Genomic DNA, 27,601 nt, shown 5'->3' on the forward strand with positions numbered 1-27,601 from the left:
GATTATTGTTTTGTTTTTACTTTTGTTAAATTATACATTAAAATACACACACACACACTCAAGATACATCCAAAAGACACGTACAAACATCTCTTCTTTTGAGTGCATTTTTGCAAGAAAGAACACACTCTTATTTAAAAGAAAACTGACTTTTTTTAAAATCTTGGCACAATTTGAGTTTAAGAAGGAAGCACTTTAATCTAGTCGTGGTAGTAAATGTCCGACATGAAGGGTGATCATCTTGGATAAGCTTAAGGGAGGCTGCTATTGCTGATGTCGGAGCTTGGATGGTCTGGTTGGATAGTTTTCCTCTCTCGTCATGGTGCTGATACATGATGGAAGGTTTTCCGTTTTACATCCATAGCAGCATGGCACTTTCTCTGCTCCTCGGAGCCCGCCACAGGCTAAAACTGAGAGGTTTCAGTAAAGGAGATCGCATCTGTCTTGTCGACAGTGAAACCTCCGTTGACATAGGATTTCTTCTCGCACTCTTCGTCATCCAAAGTGGCTTCCAGAGCGAAGGGGTTAGCGACGTCTGCGTCAGATGTCAGATCCATCCTCTCCAGTTCCCTCTTGGATAGTTTCTGGACGATACCGGCTCCGTACGCGTCGCCAAGAACGTTGATCATGGTACGGAACCGGTCCCTGAAACATACCAATCAAAGTCAAACTACAGCATCGTAGGAAAGTAGGAAAGGTGAAAGAACATTCGAGATTAAAGGTCAACGGAAAAACTTACAGCAGCCAATCCACAGCGACTATCAGAGTGACATCACTTGCAGGTAATCCAACAGCTGTTAAGACTATCACCATGGTGACAAGCCCAGCATTAGGGACTCCTGCTGCTCCAATACTGGCAACTGTTGCTGTTATACTGCAACACACAGACACAATGTCATAAATATTCTTCATAATAACATGCATAAATGAAATGTGAGAAATCTGGACATCGGTGGCCTAAAAATGTTCTGCGCACAAAATCAACTTAGATATATGCAGTTTGTACCAGAACATCAGATGATAGTAATACAAGGAGCACAATATCAGGATCATAAATACTATATATAAAATTAAGGGCATTTCTGGGAACACGGATGTTGAGTTGTGTTACTTTACCCAACTTTGATTTCTTGATTCCATGATCGCGATCATTCCCTGGCCTTAACCAAGCAGGACTTTATTTTATTTATTTTAATTGTGTAGGTTTTAACCAATCAGTTAGGTCTGAGTATTGATACTCAATACCTTTAAGTCAGACTTGTCAAACTCAAGGCCCACGGGCCGTCGGTACAAATTTATCTGGCCCGCAAGAAATATCTTATGTCTATCATAACTGGGCCGCCGGTATATAGGACGAATACCGCTGATATTACAAGTCCCAGAATGCACTGCAACAGCTAGCATGCCAAGACCTCCAAATCCAACTGCACCGACAGATAGAGCGCCTGCAATGTGCGGTGAAAGAAACGGATTAGTGGGGAGGATGAGGGAGAAGATGCAGCAGGAGAAATGTGAGGAAAGAGAAATGAGAGTTTTACCACATAATGTTTCCTGGTGCATTGTGTGGTAAAACTCTCAAAATGGACTACGTAGTAAGCACTGTATCACAGACAGTTCACTTTCTAATAGCTAAAGCAGTGGTCCCAACCACTGGGCTGCGGGCCGGTATTGGTCCGTGGCCCAGTGGTTGACACCCCTGCTTTAAGGTATTGACCACAATAACCCCCAGAACCAAGTAGTATTGCATCTTCTCCAGTCAAACAATACCTGCAATCTATCCAATTTGGGCCCATTTGTAAACCGGGATTTCCGGCCTGCACACATCTCTGATCACAGAGATGTCTGAGCCAGCGGCTAACAGTGCTAGCAACTAACGGTGCAAACAGCGTGAATTGTGCTAACAACGGTAACAGTGATGACAGAGGTAACAGTGTTTAACGAAGGGTGTTGATTAGTTAGTCAGTGGGACAGACTGCTTCCATCCATTAATCGAATGGTGTTGGTATCAATTTTAAGGGTAGTTACTGCTATTAGTACTGGCATTGTAATTGTTAAAATGATACCCAGCCCCATAAGTAGTACTATCTCTTATCAATGACCACAAAGGTTCTTAATCTTAACCAAATAGTACTTTATGTCATCAATGACCACAAAGGTTCCCTAACATAACCTTGACCAATTAGTACTTTGTCATCAATGACCACAAAGGTTCCCTAACCTAACCTTGACCAATTAGTACTTTGTCATCAATTACCACAAAGGTTCCCTAACCTAACCTTGACCAATTAGTACTTTGTCATCAATGACCACAAAGGTTCCCTAACCTAACCTTGACCAATTAGTACTTTATGTCATCAATGACCACAAAGGTTCCCTAACCTAACCTTGACCAATTAGTACTTTATGTCATCAATGACCACAAAGGTTCCCTAACCTAACCTTGACCAATTAGTACGTTATGCCATCAATTACCACAAAGGTTCCCTAACCTAACCTTGACCAATTAGTACTTTATGTCATCAATGACCACAAAGGTTCCCTAACCTAACCTTGACCAATTAGTACTTTATGTCATCAATGACCACAAAGGTTCCCTAACCTAACCTTGACCAATTAGTACTTTATGTCATCAATGACCACAAAGGTTCCCTAACCTAACCTTGACCAATTAGTACTTTGTCATCAATGACCACAAAGGTTCCCTAACCTAACCTTGACCAATTAGTATGTTATGCCATCAATGACCACAAAGGTTCCCTAACCTAACCTTGACCAATTAGTACTTTATGCCATCAATGACAACAAAGGTTCCCTAACCGTAACCAAATAGAGCCAGAAAATATACATCTGACCTGGCAAGAAATATGTTTCTTGGTCACAAACAATTGTATTTTATAGTCTTTTATAGCCTGCAGTCAGAAGTGCCCCTTAGTAACTATGATGTACCTGATAGTAACAATCTGGCCCACATCCAGAGCGTAGTCATTCAGCTGGGCAATGAAGATGGCAGCCACCGCCTCATACAGCGCTGTCCCATCCATGTTAATGGTGGCACCCACTGGGAGGACAAATCGGGTGATCCGCTTGTCAATACGATTGTTCTCCTCGGCACATCGGAAGGTGACGGGCAGGGTGGCAGAGCTGAAAGACAAGACAGCGGTTGGCACACAATGGTTTTGGTTCACAAATATGAACATGTTTAATTTGGCTTTCCAAGCAGAGTGAGGGGCTCAGTGAATTCTGACCTGGAGGAGATCATGAGTGCTGTCACCAGGGCCTGAGCCATTCCCAATGTGAATGTATACGGGTTCTTCCTCACAATGACAAAGAAGATCAGTGGCAGGCAGACGGTGGCGTGGATAGCTAGACTGAGGAACAAAACAGACATTACTATGTTCTGTATTACAGAACTAGATACACTTTCATATGCCTTTTGGGGTCGAGTCTGTTCTTTGCCACAGCCCTTTTACTGTCACATGTTATTTTTGATACAAATATAAAGACCGGGTTGTGTTTTTAAGGCCATACTTTATTAAAATAACGTTTACTCTCATTTATAGACATACATGAAACACACTCTACTGCTGCCTTGGCTTAAACAGCCCAAAGGGCAATTGCAAAAGGAATAGTTCAACTTATTTTGGAGTAAGCTTTATTTTAGAGAGTAAGTAGTTAGCCTAGCTTAGCAAAAAACTGGACGCAGAGATACAAGAATTTAAAAATTTTAAAATAAATGCCCACCAACAATTGGAGTTTATTCTCAAACTAATTAGATAGAACATTGTCAATTAGTACTCTTTACAATTGTTTGTAGGTGTATTTTTTTCATGCCAATCTTCTCATCTTACTGAAAAAACACAATCAAGTATGTTTCACTAAATGTTAAAGTATTCCTCCAAAGCGTTAAAAAACACTTGCTATACCTTTTGTCAGGCTCAAGGCTCAAAGAAGATGTCAGTAAAACCAGGTATAAAGTAAAATCTCTTTTTATCAGCAGGCTGACAACCATGTGAGCTCGGGCCTGAACAATTACTCCATTTGATGTTATTCAAACCAGTGAAAAGCTGCAATAGAATGATGTTCCTCAAAACTAAAGCGGTACAATGCACAATTCTCGTATTTCTTGGGAAACAACTATTCACCGATAATGACTTTTCACATGACAAACCCACATGTTATTAAGTGAGGTGTCGCTGTGATTCAATATCATAAAGCAATAATGCATGAAAACGATTTTTGATAGGCTTTGAAAGCTGCATTCAGAACATTACAACAAAGTGTGAACGAAATGTCCTCACAGGAGCATTGGGAGCCTTGTGACCTAACTGGAGGGGATTTACTGTACAGTCTTTAATGGTGTCACTTAGATTTAGTGGCATGGGCGAAGCTTTCATTACTGCAGCTGCAGGTTGAGCAGTTTTAAATGTCCTTGGCCCTTATCAGTGCCTACACAGAACTCTGCTTTTACTGTATCAATGGAGGGTGAATTGGCCCAAATGTCAACCATAAATCCCAGTGTCTGGAACAGGCGGATACAGAGTAATGGGACAGCTTACCCACTCAGCACCGTCACCATATAAAGACCCATCTTCTTGAAGATCTCCCAGTCTTCAACCTCGATGATCTTAGCTGCAATTAGGAACAGGATCCCTATTGGCATGTAGCTGAAAAAACACATTGAGTTGGAGTCATTTGGTGCATAGAATCTAAGATGATAGCAAACAGTGTGCATTTGTACGACAGATAAAATGCTAACTTAATTAAATCACAGGTTCCAGCTTCTCAAATATGAATAAATACTGGTTGTCTTAGTGTTCTTTGATAAAAAACAGTTGCTTATACAAATAAAGCAATTAGTTAACACAAATATTTGAATGTTGTATCTAGATGCATAATGTATCTCCCGAAGGTGTCTTTCCCCTTTTCTCCCGTTAAAGTTTTTTTTTGGAGAGTTGTTTCTTATCCGATGTGAGGTCCCGGGACGGAGGATGTCGTGTGTGTACAGATTGTAAAGCCCTCTGAGGATAATTTGTGATTTGTGATTTTGGGCTATACAAAATAAATGTAATTGAATAGATCAGTCTTTCATACAAACCACATAATGATCTGAACCAGTTTCATGGTTGCTTCGTTCAGCGCATCAAAGAATTCCAAGAGGATACGTCCCTTTTCGCCCATCTTCCCAATGACGAGGCCAAACGCAACGCAGAACACGATGAGCCCCAATACGTTGATTCCATCCGAATACGTCCCGATGATTTTATATTCCTTGGTTATGTTCTGCCAAGAGAGAAGACAAGAAGGGGATTCATTCAGCTAACCATAGCAGGTCAGGAAGCTGCTTTCACAACCACATTAGCTTACTCTAAAGAGCCATTGATGAGCTGTGCAGCCCAGTGACCCGTGGCTACTTTACTTCTGATGCATTTAGATCAGACGTGGGTTGCCAGGTGCAGAAACATGACACGTAAAGTGTAGCAGATGGATCCACAATGACCCACTGCGAATGTAAAGATCAAAACCCCAACAGACATGTTGATGGCTGTTCCCAACAGAAGATACTTGTGAACTGTAGTGCGAGCTAGTGACTGCTCTAGAAGACCAGAACAGAGTAACGTGCACACCTACCTCTACCACCGACATCAAAGTGGTGGCGAGAGGTGGGATTGTGGTGGCGTTGGCGGAAACCTTCGGAGGCTCCAGTTCTTTGCGCTTGGTCTTGTACTAGAGTGTGGTCAAATTTCACAACATCAGAGTTACTTCAACATGGCTACAGAGCTCTGCTCACCAGACCCTGGTGGAGGCTGACATGATAAACATGGGTAGAAAGTGCAACAGAGATGAATGATGGATATGCGCAACCTCTTACCTGCTGAAAACAAGCCTGCACCAGATTTTCGGGGAACATGTTTCTGTTGAAAAACAAGATTGTGCGTGAGTGACAGACAGTGCCGAATGATGTGGATTACACATCCCTGAGAGATGGTTCATTGCAACTACTCTTTATGTTGGTCAAAACCATTCATAATCATTAAGAGGATGTAACGGTGAATAATTGAGGCAAGGGAGCTAAAACACTCAAACTTGCAGATACCTTCTCCAGTGAAGCCGGGACTTTCTCAACAGAATGTTCTGGGTGAATTGGATTTCCAGGTCATTGTTTTTAACAAAAGCCATTGTCAGCTATTCATGACACTGAAGGTTGGATATTTCAACCTCAGAGCTCTGGAATTAAAGGCCACGGTGTGCTAACAAAGTACTTGTATCAACTCACAGCAGCTGAAGAAACCTTCATGACAGGCGAGTCCACTTTTCATGTCGAGGTACATTTCTGAGTTTACTTAATGTTCTGTGTTGACCAAAGGTTTTAACTTTTCGAGTAAATGACTCCCGACAGTCCGGTGACCGTGAACACTACAATGGTCTGCAGTACTACAATTCATCGCATTCATCGACAAAGGCCTAAGACATGCACAAGACACAAAGAGATGGGGGCATTAGGAGGAGGCTGTGTTGGCAGGCGCTTCACCTGCCTTCGACTGTGGACATGCAGAACCAGTATAAACACTTTTGATGCGGTTGAACGACATCTAAAGGGTTCATACTTGTTCTGAAAGTGAGTTTAGCTCATTTGAAGTCATGTATTTCTATTTTCAAACCGTATTTAACATCTGAATGACTGGACATTTCATGGGTATGATACATTTGTATCACATGGCTTTGAGATCACCTGATGAGGTCCAAGAGTGTGTCAACTGTTGTCACGTTGGGCGTCGTCCCCGCTCTGTCAATGTGCTCAGCTGTCTGAGAGACTCCCGGTTTGATAGTCATCACCAGAATAATCCCTGCAAATGACAACACCTTGACTCATTTTTCACCCATTTGAGTGACTTAATTGTAAAGCAACCTATATGCTATTGACAAGGAGACTTAACAATAATGAACTCACCAAGAATAACTGCAATGATGGTTGTTGAGAAGTAATAAATAACAGCTCGCAGACCTATTCTTCCTGATACCTCAGAGTCCAGGGCTGCAACACCTGTGGACAAAAAGCACAATACTGAATTGAAGCTTGTTCTCTCAGGTATCAACAGAAAAGAATGAAGATTTTGAAGTTGAATCTGATTAAGCTCAAACTCACAATCTTCACATTTGCATGTGTATGTACAATAAATGTATCTGGTCAAAACTTTAAAAGATTGGGTCTTTTTCACGGATGCCCTTTGGCCTCTGTCATGGATCTCCCCATTATGTGAGTCCTTTATCTGTGAACTTATTTGGTCAGACTATGTATCCTTAAGTGGTGGAGGACAGAGCTCGTGTAGATACATGTTTTACTTCACAGGTAATGTTGAAAGATTATTTTAAAAAAGAGGGAATGTAATAGTTTTCTATTTATCTCTTTATGTATGTTGACATTCATGTTGGCATACATTTTCTGCACATTCTATTGTAGATTATTTAATTTACTAAAAAGCCTTGGAAATAGTATTTTGATAAAATAATGATACCTTGAGGGTCTATACCAGATTCTTTTCTGATCTTTCAACTGCATCTCACGGCCTTCATCATCGGATGGGGTGAGCAAACTTCCTCCCATAACTACCTAGTACTAAATACGAAGCTCTGAATGAGCTCATCCCTGATGGAGCTGACGAAGACGAAGACGCTGTTTATCCTTATGAAGCAACAACTAAAAAAGTAAGTGAACCTTGAGTAAGGATTGTAAGGATGATAAGCCTTTATTGATTTTAATGGGGAAGGACGTGCAGCAAAGGGCCCGGACGTGAACATGGTGGTTCATGACCGGCACATAAGAGGGGAACACCATCTCAAAGCCAATCAGGAAACTGTGTCATCTCGTTGTTGTTGTTGTTTTCATGCACTTCCATATATGCCAATGCAGTGCATCACTATGACCAATAGTACAAACAGAAAGAAATATGTTCAAGTTACCTGTTATCATGCTTGAAATGATGAGCGGGAGGATGACAAGCTTCAGCATTCTCATGAGGATCTCTCCTGGGAAGCCGAAATACTGCTTGTGAAGGTGGGTGAGGGATGCATACTCTCTGACCACGACGCCCAAACTGATCCCTGATCAGGAGAAAGACAAAATCCTATCATAAAGAATTCTTGGTCTCAGCTGAAGAAAATGGATGAGTCCCGCATATGCCGTTGTTTTCATAAGTTTACATCAATTTGTGAAATGTTGGTCATTATTTGGACAACATGACAGATCATGCTGAAAACGTTTCTTTTATCTAAGGTTAGTGGTCACGGGGAGCCATTTATCATCACATAATTGTGTGTGCCCTTTTTAAATCATAATGATAACTGAAATTATCCAGATGGCTCTGATTAAATGTTAAATACTTTGAATATTTGGCCTGATAATATACACACAAGTTGACAGACTAAGGTGTAAATGGTAATTAAGGGTAAGTTTCCCCACTTGTTGGATTGTGATTAGTGTCTATGTATATATAGTCAATGAGTTTCTTAGCTCTTGAGACCGCTGCACATTTTCATCCAAGGCTGCACTGACTGACCTGCGAGAAAAAGGTAGTTGAACTTTATAAATCTGGAAAAAGATATGAAAAGATATGCAAATAAGTAGCTGTTCTGTTGATACCAAGCCACGGTCAGGCAGGCCAACAAAGATTTCAGCTACAGCTGCTAGGGAAATTGGTCGCGATGCAAAGAAAAACCCACAAGCAGCATCAGCCGAAATACAGGCTTCGCTGGAAAAAAAAGAATGCTGAATGTTATCGGAAAATATTGGAGGGCCATTTGCTTTTATAAGCCGGTAAGAGTCCTGACCTCAGCATCATTGAGCCACTTTGGGGAGATCTCAAATGGGACCTGGAGGCTTTTTGCCAAGATGAAAATAAAAGGGTGCATCCACAACGATCTCAAAAGACTGTGAGCCATCATTGGTGCTAAAGGGGGCAAGACACAGTATTAAGAACTGAGGGGACTATTATTTTCTTCATTGCTATGTTTTGTGTAATGACTGTGACGCCTTATAGTTTAATTAAAATCCTCTTTAAAATAAAAAAAAGTGTTTTGCCTTGTCACTCGTGTTTTCTTCAAAGAATGCCACACACCTTGCCAGCGTTTGTAAAACTCATGAGCACAGCTGATGGGAACATGCAACATTAAATTTGGTATAAGGTTACGCTTAAATGAATGCACATGATTTTTCCTCTGCATTAGCAACTGTCACATTATTGCACATCAGTGAGGTTTCAATTTACGAGGCACAACGCAAATTGCATCTTCCAGCTATAAACTTCACATGTATCCCACTCCAGACCTCCATCTGTGCTATCACACACAAGAGACGCTTGTAAAACACTGACGCAGCGAACCGTACGTGGGCGCCACGACCAGGCAGAGCTATCGACAATCACTCAACCTTTCACACTCAGCAAGCTGCAGACTCTCCACCAGCTACCGTTTGGTACCAGCAGCAGAGACAGTTGCTATACAACAGAACAGGTGCTACAATTTGAACACTTGTACCACCTGCAGGCAAAGAGTTTTACTGCTGCAGATCTCCTGTTTTCTGGTGTACCGAGGTGAACCACCAAGGTGTTGGCACACAATCACTTTAATCGCGCTTGCTATAGTTAGTGGTGTAACTATTAACGAAATGCTACATCGCTCTCCTATTCATTACAGCCAACACAATGCATCAATCTGGCGAGCTTTAAGAGAAAAATGAAGAACTGTGTGTTCTTGTAACCAATTTACTGCTTTTCTATACAATTTAATCATAAACACATAGGTCGGGAAAAGTGGACAAATAATTTTGGTTGATCGTGAAACTGTGGCGGGTCTCGGTAATTAATGCCCACCGCATGGTAAAAAAGGTAATAAGCTTTAATTTATATCCTATAAAATACACATCTCCTCAGCAGCAGGAGTACTAATAAAGAGCGAAGAAAGAAGTGAGTATCTGGTGGACTTGAAGAGCAGAAGCCACTCAACAGTTTCTACTGACAATTACTTGTGTGGGATTTATTTGCCTTGTGAATTTCAGTTATTATTCCGTTTATGATGGTAACGTCTCATTTAGCACAACAGGGAAACCATGACCATTGGGAAATCAAAACTCCAGCGGCGATAGAAGAAGTAAATGTTCAACTTATTCATTCTCAGAGTACAACAACTAGTTATGATACAAAAAATAACATTAACGTACCGCTTCTGTCTGGATGTGCGATGGAGTAGCATCGGCCAACCCGACAGGAACTGCTAGCATATGATTGAATTAATCAAGTGTCATCATTTCTTGTATTGTAATCAGGGATAATTTAATATCAGTTGGCAGCTCATGATTTTGCCCATGAAATATTACAAGAGATCAGATCTACTTCTGCTACACATGGAATGATCACTCTCCACTAAAGGATCTCAAGGTTAGCGTCCCATCCTTATTCAACCGTAAATGTACTGTAACAAATCTCACAATGCCTGTAGATGGCGCACATCAGCACGTTGTAGCTTCAGGTCCACAACTTTAGGTCTGGACCCTGCGGCTCACCCTGCGTGTTCTCTTGAAATTCACTCCATGGTTTTAGAACCGCACCAGAAAGCATGCCATTTCTCACCAGCACACCTGGGAAGTTTTGAAACCTTTAAACTGTACTGAGTTCAAAATAATGATACTGAGATGGAGGGAATTTGGCAAGAACGTGCCACAATCTTACTTGCTTTGTCGAAAATTATAAATGGAATGTTTAAGCCTTTGTTACTGTTTATTATCGTGTCTCCTGATATATCAGTTCACATTATGCCAGAACATTAACTAACCAAACACCTGGAATAGCATTAATTTACAAGACAGATCTTTCTCATACAATGATTAGAGGCAGGCTAAAAGTGCCCATTAATATCCATCCAAAAGATTTGCATGGAATCCAGGAAGTCCCAGTGATTGCTAATGTGTTCACAGGTCATAGTACCTGGTAATTATTACCATAGCAGGTAGTGCATTTATTAAAACACAAAGTGTTTAATGTGTAATACTCTGTGCCACACTCCAAGTTAGGTAAAGGCTCACAATCCATAAACAGGTTTCAGAAAAAGCCTAATTTGAAGTCCAACTGAAATCCCAATGAATGTCCCCTTTTTACAGTCAATAATTTGGGCAGTGTGATTAATAATCATTCACATCTATTTGTCAAAGGCTTTGGGTATATATCAGAGAGAGAACAGTGCAGATTGTATGCAGAATGAGATACAAACTTGAACACTTCATAAAACCATTTTTGCTCCTACCTAGATATGAGACGAGGACTGTTAAAAACCACAAACCAGAAACTAAAACCAGGAAATTACTGATCTCGCAAAAAGTATATGATTTGTGCAATCAGGCTACTTTTGGGAAGAGTATAACAGTAAAGTACTATGTTTTCTTTGCGCAGTGTGTTTTATGTCACTGCGCCAGACTCAGTTTGAACTATAGCTTTAAATGCTACATTGTTTGTAGCAGTCATAAGGCTATCTGGTCTCGTGACATGCAGTGTCACCCTTTGTTTGAATGACACCTGGACTCCTCGGTTTCAGTGGAAGGAAATAACAGAAGTGGCTTTAAAAGTATACCTTTTTATTTTGTAATAAGTGGCTGTGTTTTGGGATGTATTTGATGATGATGTGACGAGTGGTTCTTAAGCATTTGGAAAAGTAACTGTGGAAAAGTAAATAATAAATATAAAGTGTACAATATGAATATATTTGGTAAATGGACTTGTCCTTTCTAGTTCTAGGCACCGCCATGCAAGGTGCAGCTGCACATCAGCAAGAACTAATCCATTCACACCGGTGTGAAGGAGCCGGGAATCGAACCGGCGATCCTCTGGCTGAAAGGCTTGGACAGAGCCAGGCTAGCTGTTTCCCCTTGCTTCCAGTCTTTATGCTAAGCTAGGCTAATTGCCGTACTTGATCACAGCGGCTCGCGCTCAAAGCAAACCCATACGCCACAAGTGTGGAACTCTTCCTCCGAGGTCCGCGCGGTCTGCACGTGTTGAGCAACGCCGGCAGACAGCGACTGTTTCCGGGCGTCTGGACCGGAGGACCCGCAGCCTGCGCCGCTGCCCCCGGACCCAGCATCAGTCTGGTCACGTCCAGACAGACTGCTCTCTGCCTGCGGAGGACGGAGGCTCGCATCAGCCACGCAGCCTTCTTTTATGAATGATTATTATGAATGATCATGATCCCTGACACACACGCAGCAGTCACTGTTGCTGTGTGTCCAGCTGGTGCAAGACAGGTTGATTTATTTACAGTGACAGCAGCTGCAAGCCCATCTGAATGCTGGAACAAAGAGGGTCGGACAGATAACCGCGATGAAGCTCTCATTCTCTCAGCATGCATGATGAGGCGTTCAGGGGCTTCCACGTACCGAGCAGCACCGCTACAATCGTGGCAATCAGGAGCCAGTTCCTCTTCAGCAAGCCTTTGCAATTCACGCCTCGTCGCTCCTTGTTTCCCATCATGTCCACGCTGTTGTTGTGTCTCCAAACGGGACAACAACGAATAAGAGAGAGAGATGAAATCCCGATGGAGACGCGACACGCAGTGCGCGGGTGTGGATGTCAAGAGGCAGACGCCGCAGAGCAGGATGGAGAAGCCGCGTTGCTATACAGCGGAGGATGCAGCCGTCAGAGGCTGCTGCTGGCCAGCGATGGTGTGAGGCGGGGAGTGTGGGAGCGTGTGTGTGTGTGTGGGTGTGTGCGTGTGTGTGTGTGTGCGTGTGTGAGACGGAGGGAGGGAGGGAGACGGTCTCCTACTCCCTCTGCCACCCTTCCCCCACACAAGGTGTCTCTGACATTTCCTCCTTTATGAGTGACATCAGTCTGCGTTACAACTAGAAGAGTTGTGAATCGTAGCAAAAGATATTCCAAAATGTCCAATGAAAGTCTGGCCTTAACACAGAGCTGCTCCACAGGGTAACACTATTATTAATGTTGTATCTCAGGCTGGATCAAATGATGCTGTGGGTTACATGCAGCACTTTGAAAAGTACTTGATCTTTTTTTTACCGTAGGTTTTATTTAATGTATTATGTATTTAATTCCAACCTGATCTTGTATTATTGCCTGCCTCTAGAAACACAGATACATGCAGTCCCTGTGAGCCCCCTTCACAATGACGTTCTCATACAACCAAACTCGGTTCACAATTTGGTTTTGAGGGAACCGTAAAACATAAGGTTAATGTTGTCAATTAAAACAGAGCGACAGAAGAACACGACTGGTTAGGTTTAGTGGAGTGTAAGGTTTGGCTCAAAATAAGTATGTTTGCTACATCATTTAAGTGACAGATGTAAGTTAAAATGAGTCAATGTTGACTTTGGTTTTCACAAGCGACAGAAACAGCGGTCTCCTTGGTGAAAGTCCATCCTCACTGCAAGGCAAACAATGATTAGGAACGTATTTGTTAGAAGTTAGAAACCAACCCAGTCCCCAGGAACATCTTGACATTTTACGTTTCTGCAAACCACAAAATGCGTTGAATGACGACGTTTCTGAACCAAAGAAAGTTTCATATATACGTTTCAGGAAATGTATGAATACACAACTGATTGAAAAAAACAAAAGACATATTAAATTAAATCTCAGCATATTTCAGCCCAAACCATAATGATTGTGTGCAGCTTTTACTCATTTAAAACATTAGAACATGACTCACAATGTCTGTGGACATGAGGTGACTTCACATCTCATAGGGTCCATTGGACCTGGAGGTGTCTGATGCTGGTGAGCCGGCCTCCTGCCTTGGCCCTGCTGATGCCCCCCCCCCCCCCAACATCAGGAAGTTGCAGGTCATCCATGTTTTTATGTCTTTAAGACATTCTTGAATTTTAGCGAGCTGGTTGGTCTCCTCTGGTTTGATGGATATATATAATTGAGTATCATCTGCATAGCAATGAAAGTTTATGCAGTGTTTCCTGATAATGTTGTAGCCACCAAACGTGTATCGCATTTCAGTAGCCTCGAGAAAATAGTCCCAGAGTGTGACATCACTGGGGTTAGAGGTGCAACACAACAAGTTTGTACTACTACTACTACTCCTAACTACTTTTCAGCCTGGCATTACGTTAATTCAAAACAGTGGTTCCCAACCTTTAGTTTTTTGTGTTCTTTGGCCAAGGTAAATATAAAATTCAATGGTTCTCAAATGTGGGTACGTGTACCCCTGGGGCACTCCAGGGGGTACGTGAGATTAACAAAAAATCGATTTAAAATGTGCATTCATTCAAAAATCCTTTGAAAATAGTTATTTAATACATATTCAATAAAATATACGTGTAAGTTAATAATAAACCGATCGTTATACATTCTATATTAAATCAGACACTGATGGCACAACGCTGTGTTTCTAATTCATTGGTTAGCATCGGGCTGCCTCAGACTGCCATCTACTGGTTATGCGCCACACGACACCTTCAAGTACTTTTATTTTGAAGGCTCTAACCGGAAAGGGTACTCTAAATCCCCGGTTTGGCATGTCAGATTGAGCCTGTCGTCCAGGGGAGTGCCAGCCAGCAGGTCTTGACTGTTGGTGTGGATGTGAGAGGAAGTCCGATGTGTTAACTCGGTCGTCACCCGGTGTACAGGCCACTGTGCAGCAGCATCCATCTGAGCGGCACTGCCCGTGGCTGCTGTTGCTTCCTAACTGGCTAGCTAGCTAGCTCACCTCAACCCGCTAACTTCGCCAGTTTAAGGCGGTTTAACGGACACACAGTGAAGGGAAAGCGGGGCCTCCCGGCTACTACGACTCGCTCCACAGCTGCCCTGGAGAGCTTAACACGCCGGTTTATTTTCCGGAGCAACATCCTGCTGAGATGGGTGAGTAGACCGCTAGCAACCAGCGCGCCCCGAGCAGAGCTAGCTCACAACTGTTCTTACCACTTAACGTTAGTTAAACCGTAGGACGTGTATCATCTCACCGCGTCGAAGCGGCCATGGACGGTGGGTGGTGGCTGTGGTGCATCATGCAGTACCCTCATAGTTATCTGCTTAAGTACTCTAATGTTAGTTAGTCGTGTGAAAAGCTGACTGTAGCAAAGTCATGTATGTGTGCATGCGCGCGCAGGTGCGCGTGCGAGTCTGCTTCAGTGCTCGGGTGGGGTGGCTTCCTTGCTCTCCCCGCCGGCTCTGACAACGCGATGCATTCACTTGGCCCCTCGCTCCCCCTCTATTCGAGATGGCTCGGAGGTCCGGGTCTCCAGATGAAATGTGCGTCCCCTGAAATGGCAGGCTGCGCTGTGGATGATGTCGATGGCACCCCTCCATCCCACAGCTGTTATGCAATAGGATCCATCAGCCCACTTCGTGTTGCTGTTTATACTGCACTGCTCTGACTGTGTGTATATACAGTATGAATATCTCTTTAAAACATTCACTTACTATTACCTCTCCATCTATCACATTTAAAAACAACCAGTTCCCACATGTGGCGTCCCTGAGTGGCACAAGGAGCATTATGTGTTTGACAGGGGATGAGGTGTTCCATGAAGTCTGATCCCAGACTGGACCCCTTATGTTGTCATGCTATCAGGCATCTATCATGGAGGATGGATGTGTGGGTTGTGCAGTGCACGAGCAACCGGCAGAAAAAAACAGGTCACTGCTCGAGTGTCTGCAATCCTTATGCAACTTCTCATCACTTGGTTTGTTGGCACAATCCTGGGACGGCAGCTCCCCCTGTTATTGCAGCATTTTTAGATAATTAAAATGAATCTTATTCTTTATTGACGGTCGATAAAATGGACGAGAAAGTAGTGTGTCAGCCTCTCGAGTAATTAGAGTGCGTTCTGGACCCAACCCGACAAGTCGGTCCTAATCAGATTCTGCTGAGTGTGGACCGGAGGCTGCAAGTAATTATGCATCCAAAAACAGAGTAATATAGACCCAGTGAATAAGCATCACTCTAGCTCATATAACGCATACTATAAGGAACTTGCTTTATAGGCATTTGTCACCCATTAAGATCATTGTCACCATATTGTAAGTGTTGTAACTCTGTATCTCTGTTCATTCTGAACACATGACATCTATTCTTCTGTCCATCCGGGGAGAGGTAAACTCCTCTGTTGCTCTCCTGAAGGGTTCTTCACTTTTTTCCCTGTCAAAGGTTATTTTTGGGGAGTTTTTCCTGATCCGATGTGAGGTCAAAGGTCAGGGATGTCGTATGTGTACAGATTGTAAAGCCCTCTGAGGGGAATTTGTAATTTTGGGCTATACAACATAAACTGAATTGAAGAAATACGCAATCTGTAATTTGTTTCTTTCACTGATCAATAAGAATAACAGGAAGGATGTCATTGACGTGCATAAATCTTTGATTCAGTATCTGTGGTTAAATGGCGGGCAGTGTCGCAGATTTGAGGGCTTGCAGTTCTCATTGAGTAAAGAGAAGAAGAGCAGTGTATGGCTCGACCATGAATGGTCAATGTGTCGTCACCACGTAGGCTTTCATTTCAAGGTGGACAAGTTCAATGCTTTCCCCCCTCTTTATTGTATACAGAAGTCTGTAGAATGAGACATTAGTTCATTGCAATACAACTGAGGACACAACTGCCACCGATAAATGATCTGCTAAAAGCAACTGAAATAATGAATTCATCTTTTTAAACGGTCATCGTCCAATTTGCTTTTAACAACTGGACATCTTAAACATCTGCATTTGAATACATACTGTTTTGCCAGCGGAATTAAGTAGTTTTCATGATTTTTCAACCGTAGTGCTTTACAACATTTGTTTCTTTTCAGGTCAGATTGTATGAAGGCAAAATAAAATGTCCATGGACAGATACAAGTTTCCGATGGTCTGCCTCGGCTTTGAGGAGTTCTGTGCAGCCATGTGTGCTCTTTGCCGTTCTTCTGGTAACCCCTGCTAACGTCGTCCTTCTGCACAGACTGTTTTGTTTGTACGCCCCACGAGTGTTTCGGAGAACACAGCAACGAGTAACCCATTGAGCATAAGAGCCAGTCGAAGCTACTGGGCGCCCCGATCAGTTTTAACGTGCGACGTCCAATGCGGTAACTAAAACAACTTGACCGACCAATGGTGCACCTTCTAGGGCTGCCCCCTCTTAGTAGAGCCCTCTTTGGTCTTCGCCGGTTAAGATATTCTGTGTCGATTTGCATGCGGAATGACTACTATCACTGGTGTCAGGCACTTTAGAGGCCGAGTCCACAGACCTCTTACTGATGTAGTTATATTTGGGAGGACTAAAGATTAAACATTTCAACATCTGGCAAGAATCCGTCTCAAAACCCCTTTGGAAGTGGTATTTTAATATCACTAATGAAACAAGGTTTCAGGTGCAGGTTTTGCTGTTTGTCATCCCTATTTTTGAAATGTAAAATAGTGGTTCCCAATGAGATTTGGAAGAAGCTCTATCTATCAGTCAGCCATTAGAGGGTTGCTTGTGCTGGCGCTGTTTATTGTGTTCCTGCAGCAGTTTCACCTTTTTAAATACACTCAGCACCCACATTAAATATTACGTCAATTAAATATCACTTTGAATTGGACTAGGATGGATTTTTCTAAAGAGGTCAGATGGTAGTATATCGATATCAAATACAAAGTCCTGAATGTCATCCCATAGAACTGATCCTCCATCCTCTCACCGAATCTCTTAACCGCTTATTGTGTTGGAACCTCTGCCAGCACACATGGTACAGGTTGCCAATCCATCGCAGGGCTACTGCTAATACATCTCCATGACAACAAAGGTGCATGCAGATGCGGTCATCGGTAGCTCTGAGACTTTGCTGCATTTATGACAAAAATGCACAAATCAACATAAAATAGTCTTTGGTCATTATTGTGTTTGTCTTATGTAGTACTTTAGAACATTAATGATCTTTCTTTTTTTTTTACTCTACCAAACGGAATATTGTTTTCTGTTTTTTACCACTGTGTTGATCTTCTATCTTAAAAACACTGCATATTTGTAATGATTCAGGATTAAATAAAACAAATTCATTTACTTCCATTATCTTTTATTAATTCAATATTAGTAACTAATAGAAGAGATGTGTCAACTGGAGGGTTACATTTCCAGCACTGCAAAGAGAACCAACACCATTTGACATACCAAGCTGCCCTTATTCACTAATAAATAATATAGATTTGTCTTCAACCAAATCATCCTGTTATGGGCATTCAGCTCTCATAAAATAACGCTTTTTGAAACATGTAACACACAAACTATACATGCATCTGTGGCAACGGCTGTCCACGTTTAGCATTTGACTCCCATCCTCAGAGACTCATGACACTAGCTCCGGTTGGTTGTAGAGCATCACTGTTTGTGAAAACATGGAGATGAATGTTGTGTCTCGGTTCAAAGTGTGCAACATGGAGAAAGCTCTGGTTCTCAATGACTGAGTAGTGACGCAAATCCTTGGCAAAAAAAGATGCCATCTACTTCCTGATTCACTTCACCATTTATTTAGTTAGGCAGAAGAAGAAGAATAAGTGAAATGCATCAGCTTTAATCAGGAGGGGCCGGTTGGTTTGTATCCATATTGGGCTGCTGGAGCTCAGCCCCCTTACCAAATGGCGCTAGTAGTTAGCCTAGCTTACAACGTGAGGAAGACGGAGACTATATTTCCCCCCACCTCTCGTTGACTATGACACATGCAGACTCATAGGAATAAGGTACACCATATTTTACTCACAAGCCTCTCGGAGCAGACTGAGCTTTTTTGGGAGTGGGGCTTAAAGAGATAGCTGCTAAATCGAAGGGTGAATACAGGTATATTCAGACAGACCGTATGAGAAAATAACGTGTTTTTTTAACATTAAAGCATGTAAAGGCCTCCTGCTGTCGTCATGTCTCCCAGCCGTTGTTCATTGAACGTCTCTGTTTCCAGACAACCTAAGTGACGCCCTGGAGAAGCTGAAGCTGGCGTCCACAGACAGCGCCACTGACAGCGTGGAGAGCTGTCTGGACTGCCTGCTGAAAGCACTCGCCAACAACAGTAAGTAGAGCCCGTTTCACACCTAGTGTGTCCATCCATCGCCTCCTTTCTAAGTTCCCCATGAAAGTCTCTGAAGTCTGCCCACCCTGGACCTAGTGACATCCATGTCGTATTGTCTGTCTTATTTGAATGTAGGAAAAAGCAGTCGTCTGATTTAAACCCTCAGAATAATTTGGTTGGTTACTCATTTGATGAATTATATCCAGCCAGCATTAAATTTGACCGAAATTGTCAGAAATTATACTCCAAATTCTGTCTGAGTACGGCATGAAATGAGACAGAATTCACAGGACACAGCACACAATAACATACAAGATAATAGTTTTAATGTTTACCATGTTCACCATCGTAGTTAGCATGCTAACATTTACTAATAATCAATAAACCCAAAGTACATCTGAGGCTGAGAGGACTGTCAGTAGTTTTGCAGGTATCTGGTCAAAAAGCAAAGTCTTGGACAAAAAGAGGAAAAGGGGGACCTGGATCTCTGGACCAGATTTCATGACAATTCTTCCCCCGTCCACTATGGCCAAGGCTTTCAGATGTCCTCTTCTAAATATTTTGCAATGTGAAACAGATATTGTAAAACAGATATTTTGTAGTGTGAAACAGATATTGTAAAACAGATATTTTGCAGTGTAAAGCAGATATTGTGAAACAGATATTTTGCAGTGTTTTTTTGAAGTGTGAAACAGATTGCGACCAAGATTTAATCAGAGCCATCTTGCAGTGTGCTACACAATAAATCTGCAAGATCACTGACTTGTGACGTCCCTTCCTCAGATGACGATCTTTCTTCTCTTTGTGACCATAAATGAGTCAAGCTAAAAATGTAGGAGGAATTCCATCCTGATATTGGCAATATATTGGTTGATATTAGCTTTTTTCTGCTATATAGGTTTTGGTACATGTCCATGACATAGTTTGCTTATCAGAGCAATGACAAATACATTTTTACACCAACAAAATATTGTATTTACTATATAGATATTGGTTACAATTTAACAACCCATTTTAATTGATGTTTGTTCTTTGTTGATGCAAGAAAATAAAACCGATTAGGTAATCTATCGTTATCAGATTTATTTCACTTCTCATTATCAGCTTCCTAAATTGATTGTTGTTCTAGCTACATATGCATATGTATGCAAGAGTGAGCAGGTTGTACATTAACTCTTAGTTTAATTCTTTAATTTTCATTGAAGAATGTGTGATAATATTAATAAATAAAATAAAGCTAGATGCTTTTAGGTGTCTAATACTTGTTGCTGCTGCCCACTGTAGCTAATACACTGACGATGGAGAAGCATACAATCCTGCAGCTAAACCACCCCTTTCATGGACATTACATTCATTCTCTTTATTTCTCCTGCAGACACCGAGGCCAGTGTGAAGATCCAGGAGATGGGCATTCTCCCCCTGCTCCCCACCCTGCTCAGTCCCCAGTCCTCCTGCACCCCTAAAGTAGCCAACATCATAGCTGAGCTGGCCAAAAATGGTGAGGTGTCGTTTTCCACGCTCATCCACACAGGAGCATTCTGACTTTCTGGTCCTCCATTCGGCAGCGTTCCGTTTCTACCCTTCCTCTAGCTCTCATCCTTTTTGCTTTTTCATCATGAATACATTACCGGGTGGGACTGGATATTGCAGAATATTTCCATGGATTCAAATATTTGAAGACTTAAACAGTAGCATGCTTGATTGACAGGCCATAAGCTGTCACCGTCTGTGAGTTGGTTGTGTAAGGACTCAAGTGTTGCATAACAGCAGCGTTGGAGCGCTTCAGTTATCCATGATGCCTTTGCTTGAGCACAGGAGAAGCTTTTAAAGTGGGAAGAAGCCGACGTCATTAGAACTCTGGACGAGAAAAGGTTAGGATAATAAACGTCTTTTTAGCAGCTTGCGAGATGGCAGCTAATGATTAGGCTGCTCCCCAGCAGTTTGCCAAGCTTGGCAACAACCCGCTGGCATTTAACTGTCACGGCTTCCGGAAATGTCTGCGAGCAAGCCAAGTGACTGTGGGCTCGAGACAACTCCCTCTGCAGTCTGACAGTCTGAACTGACGTGATGGTTTAAAGCTGCACCGGGCAAGAGTGGCTGTAGAAAGGCGTGTGATTTAATTAGTATGAAACGCCACCGAAGCAGAGCATCGGGCCTCATCCCCTCCCAAAGCCACATGATGCAACACGAGTTCCCAAATGGATATCTGCTCACAGTGGAGACTAGTCCACATACAGAGCATGTGAATCATGGCATTATCACCTCTTTGTGTCCCGTCCCTCGTCCCCTCATGTGTCCCACAGTGCAGGTAGCTATCAGGACGCTCCGGTTAGGTGATGCGTATCTTAAGCCTCCTTCACCAGTAACGTCTGGATTCAGCCTTCAGTTGGAAATGTTCCAATTTGCATTCATTCCATGTGACTAATAACTGTATATTTATTGGCTGCAGCTCCGATTGACAGTGATGGAAAGCAGCTGCCAATCGGGAGCAAAGCAACGCTGCAGCAAAACACATTTTAGACGCTGAGAAAATCTCAATTATTTGCTATATTTAGAAAATGTTCACCCCTTTTGAGCTGTCATCTCTGCTTCGTTCAGTCATGTTGACTTGCTTTACCAAGGTGTCTAGACCCCGTCCACAGCAGTGCTTTGCACCTGCTCTGTACTTTCTGTTTCTCCAAACTCATCTACTGTAACACACGGACTATGGAGAAGTACCTCATGCAAGCACACTGTCCCTTTTAAAGTGAAGTGGAGGCCTATGGGTAGAACATGTCGCAGCAATGTCAGATTTTCTCCATCTAGTTTTGTGAAGGAGTGGACCCAAGCACCACATGACATAACCTTTGCTTTGATTGAGACTTCTCGAGTAGATCTGGAGCTCCTGCAGAGAAAGAGACGTGTTGGGAACAATGTACTAATTGATCATACTAGTTTTGGATCGGTGTCACTCTTTCATGACATTTTACCTTTCTTCATTTGTTCAAGGCACTGCATATCTTGATCATGTGATCACTACATGTACTACAGATACTATGAGTAAAGTTATAGCAGACGTGAGTAATATAGCAGTTTGACGCTCTTAACTTGCTCGAGCACGTTTAACTTGAGACGTTTGATACTGACCTGTCCCCCGACTCCTCTCCCCCTCTCAGAGTTCATGCGGAGTCCCTGTGTCGGAGCCGGCCTCATCCCTCCTCTAATTCAGCTGTTGCACTCCGCCAACCAGGAGGTTCTGCTGCAGACTGGCCGAGCGCTCGGCAACATCTGTTACGACAGCCGTAAGTAGGAGTTTGCTTTGCACGAGGAACATTGAATCCCTCATGAGCCTTGTCATCGCCATCACACAGAAAATGAGTCATGAAAGGGATTCTGCTTCTGAAAGCGTTGATGTTCAACCCGGTGTTTCAGCCTCACAGCCCTTAACAGAGTGGTCTCTTTGCATTCACCACTCTCACAGCATCTGCAGAGAGGGCACTGCAGTTGCTGCGTTGCTGTCTGTTAGGTTTGAACACTGGAATTGATCGGTTGAATTTCCACTGCCATCGAAGAAAAAAATTGAAAAATATGTAGAATTAGTCATGACAAAAACTAAACCAAATATTGAGCCACCAAGATGCGTTTTCTAATGACATTTTCAAGCTAAACAATATTTTGTGAAGTGACCTGTTGGAGGGATTTCCACTCATACATCGCTTGATATACATTAGAACGTGGAATTGAGTTTGCTTTGAATACTGATTTATTTTTCATCATGTCTAATAAATCTGGTATGATTTATCAGTTGACAGGGATTCATAAAATACAAAGCCCATCATAATTTAAATCATAATCTATTGATCGCTTAGTTTTTGAGGTTGTGACTAATGTCACCCACTGAGTGGGATGGCGTTTGGCATTTTGGTGAGGCTTCAAATCTGAGCCAGATGTTCTTACCATGATTATTATGTCCGGGCTGAAGAAATGTATGTAGATTAGAATTAACTGTACTTTCAAACTAACAGACCTACTTCATATGCAATGCAACTTCCGTCAGCAAATTAAAATGTCAAAGTAATCTTTACAAAGATGCAGTTAAAATGTGACCTGTTCAGAGTATTTACGTTGTTCTTAAGATGAAACCTCCATCGTGTGGCTGCTAATAGACGATCCCATTACACATCAAATATTTCACAGTGCAAATGTTTTGACATGATAAGCTCCCATTCTACACCTTCCTGGTACCTGCTCATTTGCAACTAAAAGGCTTCAATATAAATATATATATATATAATGTATGCACATGGCTGATGGCATATCTTAATGCAAACAAAGTTAAGATGCATTTGGTTATTGCGTTTTTGAAGTTGGGATAAATGGATTGGGTTCAAGGAAAATATAGTTTTGAACTACGTGTGATCAAAAAAACCATGTTATCGTTTGTTTAGTGATGAGCATGTATCACGTTTATATGACAATAATACTGATTAGTGGCATCTTCTCCGCTTTAAGAAATTCAATGAGTGACTGTAGCAGCAGTGGAGTATTTGAGTTTTGAGCACAGGGAGGAGCAGCAGACTTAAAGCCTGAGTTTACAGCCAGCTTTGGAGGCTTTAATTACAGCTGTCAGTTGTGCTGCTTAGTTTGAAAAGCTGGCGACCTGTGGAATCCGGGGGGATGTGACATTTGTTTGAGTCTAGGGGGGCCATGGTTTTATCAGACTCATTGGGAGAGTGTAGAGACACAGCTGCCTGCTACATTAAAGAAACACACATGCTGCCTTATTGCTTTAGTAAAATAGATCTAATACATGCATACATACGTTAATACATTCATACATTAATACATTCATATGTTAATACATACATAAATACATGCATGCATACATGCAACCATACATGCATAAATATGTACATACATACGTTAATACATACGTTAATACATACTGTACGTCCATACATGAATACATACGTTAATACGTACATAAATACTTGCATACATACATAAATACGTTAATACATACGTACATGCATACATACGTACATGCATACATACGTTAATACATACATACGTTAATACATACATACTTTAATACATACATAAATACATACATACATTAATACATACATACATTAATACATGCATACATTAATACATGCATCCATACATGCATACGTACGTACATACATACGTTAATACATACATACGTACATACATGCATACGTTAATTAAAATGTTAATACATACATACGTACATGCATACATTAATACATACATACGTACATACATAAATACGTACATACATACGTTAATACATACATACTTTAATACATGCATACGTTAATACATACATATGTACATACATATGTACATACATATGTACATACATACGTACATACATACGTACATACATATATAAATACGTACATACATGAATACGTACACACATACATACATACGTTAATACATACATACTTTAATACATTCATACGTTAATGCATACATACGTGCATACATACGTTAATACATACATCCTTTAATACATGCATACGTTAATACATACATATGTACATACATATGTACATACATACGTACATACATATATAAATACGTACATACATGCATACGTACACACATACATACATACATACTTTAATACATGCATACGTTAATGCATACATATGTGCATACATACGTTAATACATACATCCTTTAATACATACATACGTACGTACATACATACGTTAATACATACATATGTACATACATACGTACATACGTACATACATACATGCGTACGTACATACATGCATACGTTAATACATACATACGTTAATACATACATACGTTAATACATACATACATACGTTAATACATACATACTTTAATACATACATACTTTAATACGTACATACATACATACATACATACATACATAAATACGTACATACATAAATACGTACATGCATACATACGTTAATACATACATAAATACGTACATACATGCATACGTTAGTACATACATACGTTAGTACATACGTACGTACATGCATACGTTAATTCAATTCAATTCAGTTTATTTTGTATAGCCCAATATCACAAATTACAAATTTGCCTCAGAGGGCTTTACAATCTGTACACATACGACATCCCTGACCTTTGACCTCACATCGGATCAGGAAAAACTCCCCAAAAATAACCTTTGACAGGGAAAAAAGTGAAGAAACCTTCAGGAGAGCAACAGATGAGGATCCCTCTCCCCGGATGGACAGATGAATAGATGTCATGTGACCAGATGAACAGAGTTACAGAGTTACATAAACACATTACATGAATATGACAATGTATGAATGGAACTCCAATCCATGAAAAAAGAAGGAGGTAGAGAGGAGGGGGGGGGGGCATCAGCAGGGCCAACGCGGGAGGCCGGCTCACCAGCATCAGACACCTCCAGGTCCAATGGACCCTATGAGACGTGAAGTCACAACGACTCCGGGGAGGAAGCAGAGTTAATACGTACATACATGCGTGCGTGCGTGCGTACATACATACATACATACATACATAAATACGTACATACATACGTACGTATATACATACGTTAATACGTACATACATACGTACATACATTCATAAATACGTACATACATTCATAAATACGTACATACATACGTACGTACATATGTACATACATGCATACGTTAATACATACGTACGTACATACATGCGTGCGTACGTACATACATACATACATAAATATGTACATACATACATACGTACATATGTACTTACATGCATACGTTAATACATACGTACGTACATACATGCGTGCGTACGTACATACATACATACATAAATATGTACATACATACGTACGTACATATGTACATACATGCATACGTTAATACGTACGTACGTACATACATACATACGTACATACATTCATAAATACGTACATACATTCATAAATACGTACATACATACATACATACGTTAATACATACATACTTTAATACATACATACTTTAATACATACATACGTTAATACATGCATACGTTAATACATACATGCGTACGTACATACGTTAATACATACATATGTACATACATACGTACATACATACGATTTTTCATTGGTCATTACAAACATTTCTTACTTGATGACAATAAAAAACAATATCAAAATAAAAAAAATAAAAATCCGTTTGTCACATTGTGTTCTTTGAGTTTTAAGAATCTTTGTCGGGTATATTCAGACATACCTTTGCCGTACATCTTTAGTAGTAAGGGAATAACAGTAAGGGTGCTCTCTGACGCCCAAACCACCTCAAGGGACCTCTTTCAGAGTGAAAGAGCAGCGGTTATACTCAACCCTCTTCCAGTATACTCCAAAGGGAGATACCAACATACTTGATGCTTTCCACGCATTGGCTGTGCGTGGATGGATGGTCAATGGACCTGCGCTTTTCTAGTCTTCCAGACACTCGAAGTGCTTTAACACATCATTCACCCATTCATACACTGATGGGAGGAGCTACAGTTCCACCTGCACATCAGCAGTAACTAACATACACACACACACACACCGTAGGCACAGCTATGGGAGCAATTTTGTGGTTAAGTGTCTTTCCCAAGGACACATCAACATGGGCTAGTGGAGCCGGGGATCGAACCACCGATCCTCTGATTGAAGGACGACTCTGCTCACCACTGAGCCCCAGTCGGATACGATGCTGTTTGCATAGTCCAACCAGATTTGATGTACCCAACTCTTGCTGTGATTAAACGAGGACTGTATGGTTCGGAACGGCCCTGACTTCCAACCTTTCCACAGTCGATACATCTTCGCAGAGTCCTGGACGCAAACTCCCATGACTTCCCTGGGTTCCCTAGAGTAAAGCAGGCGGCAACCTCCGGCTCCAAAAAGTGAAGCCATTGTGGAAGAGCCCTGCATTCTTTCTAATCTTCTTTCACATGTTGTCCATTCTGTACACATGGCCTCTATTGCACTTATAGCCATCCGAGGAGAGGAATCCTAGGTTTCTTTTGGGAGGTTTTTCCCGATCTGATGTGAGGGTCCAATGAAACGAGACGTTGTAAGGATTGTAAAAACCTCTGATTTGTAAAATTGGGTTATACAAAGAATGGCCACCTGGGGGCGACTCCTCTGGTTGTAAAATTATTCTAATTCTCTCTTGATTTATTCCCTCAGTAAACATGAGTTTATGTTCTCAATCTATAGTTTCAAGTCTTCTTCAATAAAGCATGATGTTCATTTTGTAATTGATGGTCCATTTAGAGTCAAGCGGACCATGAAGCAGGGTGGGGTGACAAGGTGATTGACAGGTTGCTACCAAGGCGTTGTCCGGTGTGAGTAGTTTTAGGGTTTGCTGTAGCTCGTAGGGAGATTGGTCTTCCCGTAACCACAAGGTCTCCGGTTCCATCCCCGCTCTCCCCATAGTTCATGTTGAAGTTATTCAGCAATACACTGAACCCCCAGTTGCTCCCCGGGCTTCACTGCAGCCCACTGCTCCTTAATAACTAAGGAGGGGTCAATGCAGAGAAGAATTTACCCACGGGCATCAATAAAAGTGTACATTTCTTTCTTT

At 41.6% G+C, this 27,601-nt stretch overlaps 2 protein-coding genes across 3 annotated transcripts in view; one reads left to right on the forward strand and one right to left on the reverse strand.

Moving 5' to 3' along the window:
- Positions 1-404: 404 nt before the first annotated feature.
- slc1a1 (solute carrier family 1 member 1) lies at positions 405-12,509 on the reverse strand. Its single transcript, XM_034556644.1, has 12 exons — positions 12,416-12,509; positions 7,960-8,100; positions 6,950-7,042; positions 6,731-6,845; positions 5,870-5,912; positions 5,629-5,724; positions 5,096-5,280; positions 4,557-4,664; positions 3,246-3,368; positions 2,947-3,141; positions 740-874; positions 405-645 (listed from the first exon to the last, which is right to left on the reverse strand). Exons 1-12 carry the CDS (start codon positions 12,507-12,509, stop codon positions 405-407), a joined length of 1,569 nt encoding a protein of 522 aa, XP_034412535.1.
- A 1,978-nt stretch (positions 12,510-14,487) lies between these two features.
- Positions 14,488-27,601, forward strand: part of rap1gds1 (RAP1, GTP-GDP dissociation stimulator 1) — a 36,911-nt gene continuing 23,797 nt past the window's right edge. The window contains exons 1-4 of one of the 2 annotated variants that reach the window (XM_034556642.1): positions 14,488-14,864; positions 18,906-19,013; positions 20,389-20,511; positions 22,169-22,294. In XM_034556642.1, the coding sequence (XP_034412533.1) occupies positions 14,861-14,864; positions 18,906-19,013; positions 20,389-20,511; positions 22,169-22,294 (361 nt within the window). In that variant the 5' untranslated portion in view covers positions 14,488-14,860. The remainder of the gene's footprint in view (positions 14,865-18,905; positions 19,014-20,388; positions 20,512-22,168; positions 22,295-27,601) is intronic. The other variant, XM_034556643.1, reaches the window with a different exon arrangement.

This window comes from Cyclopterus lumpus, chromosome 18, assembly GCF_009769545.1.
Source record: "Cyclopterus lumpus isolate fCycLum1 chromosome 18, fCycLum1.pri, whole genome shotgun sequence".
NCBI classification, from domain to species: Eukaryota; Metazoa; Chordata; class Actinopteri; order Perciformes; family Cyclopteridae; genus Cyclopterus; species Cyclopterus lumpus.

Excerpts from the sequence above, each read along its gene's own strand:
- slc1a1 (XM_034556644.1), bottom strand. The coding sequence starts at position 12,509 with ATGATGGGAAACAAGGAGCGACGAGGCGTGAATTGCAAAGGCTTGCTG. Across the intron at positions 4,665-5,095 it reads CTGGTTCAGATCATTATGTG|CTACATGCCAATAGGGATCC; the intron begins GTTTGTATGAAA and ends GTGTTTTTTCAG. Across the intron at positions 3,142-3,245 it reads GCACTCATGATCTCCTCCAG|CTCTGCCACCCTGCCCGTCA; the intron begins GTCAGAATTCAC and ends CTTGTCTTTCAG.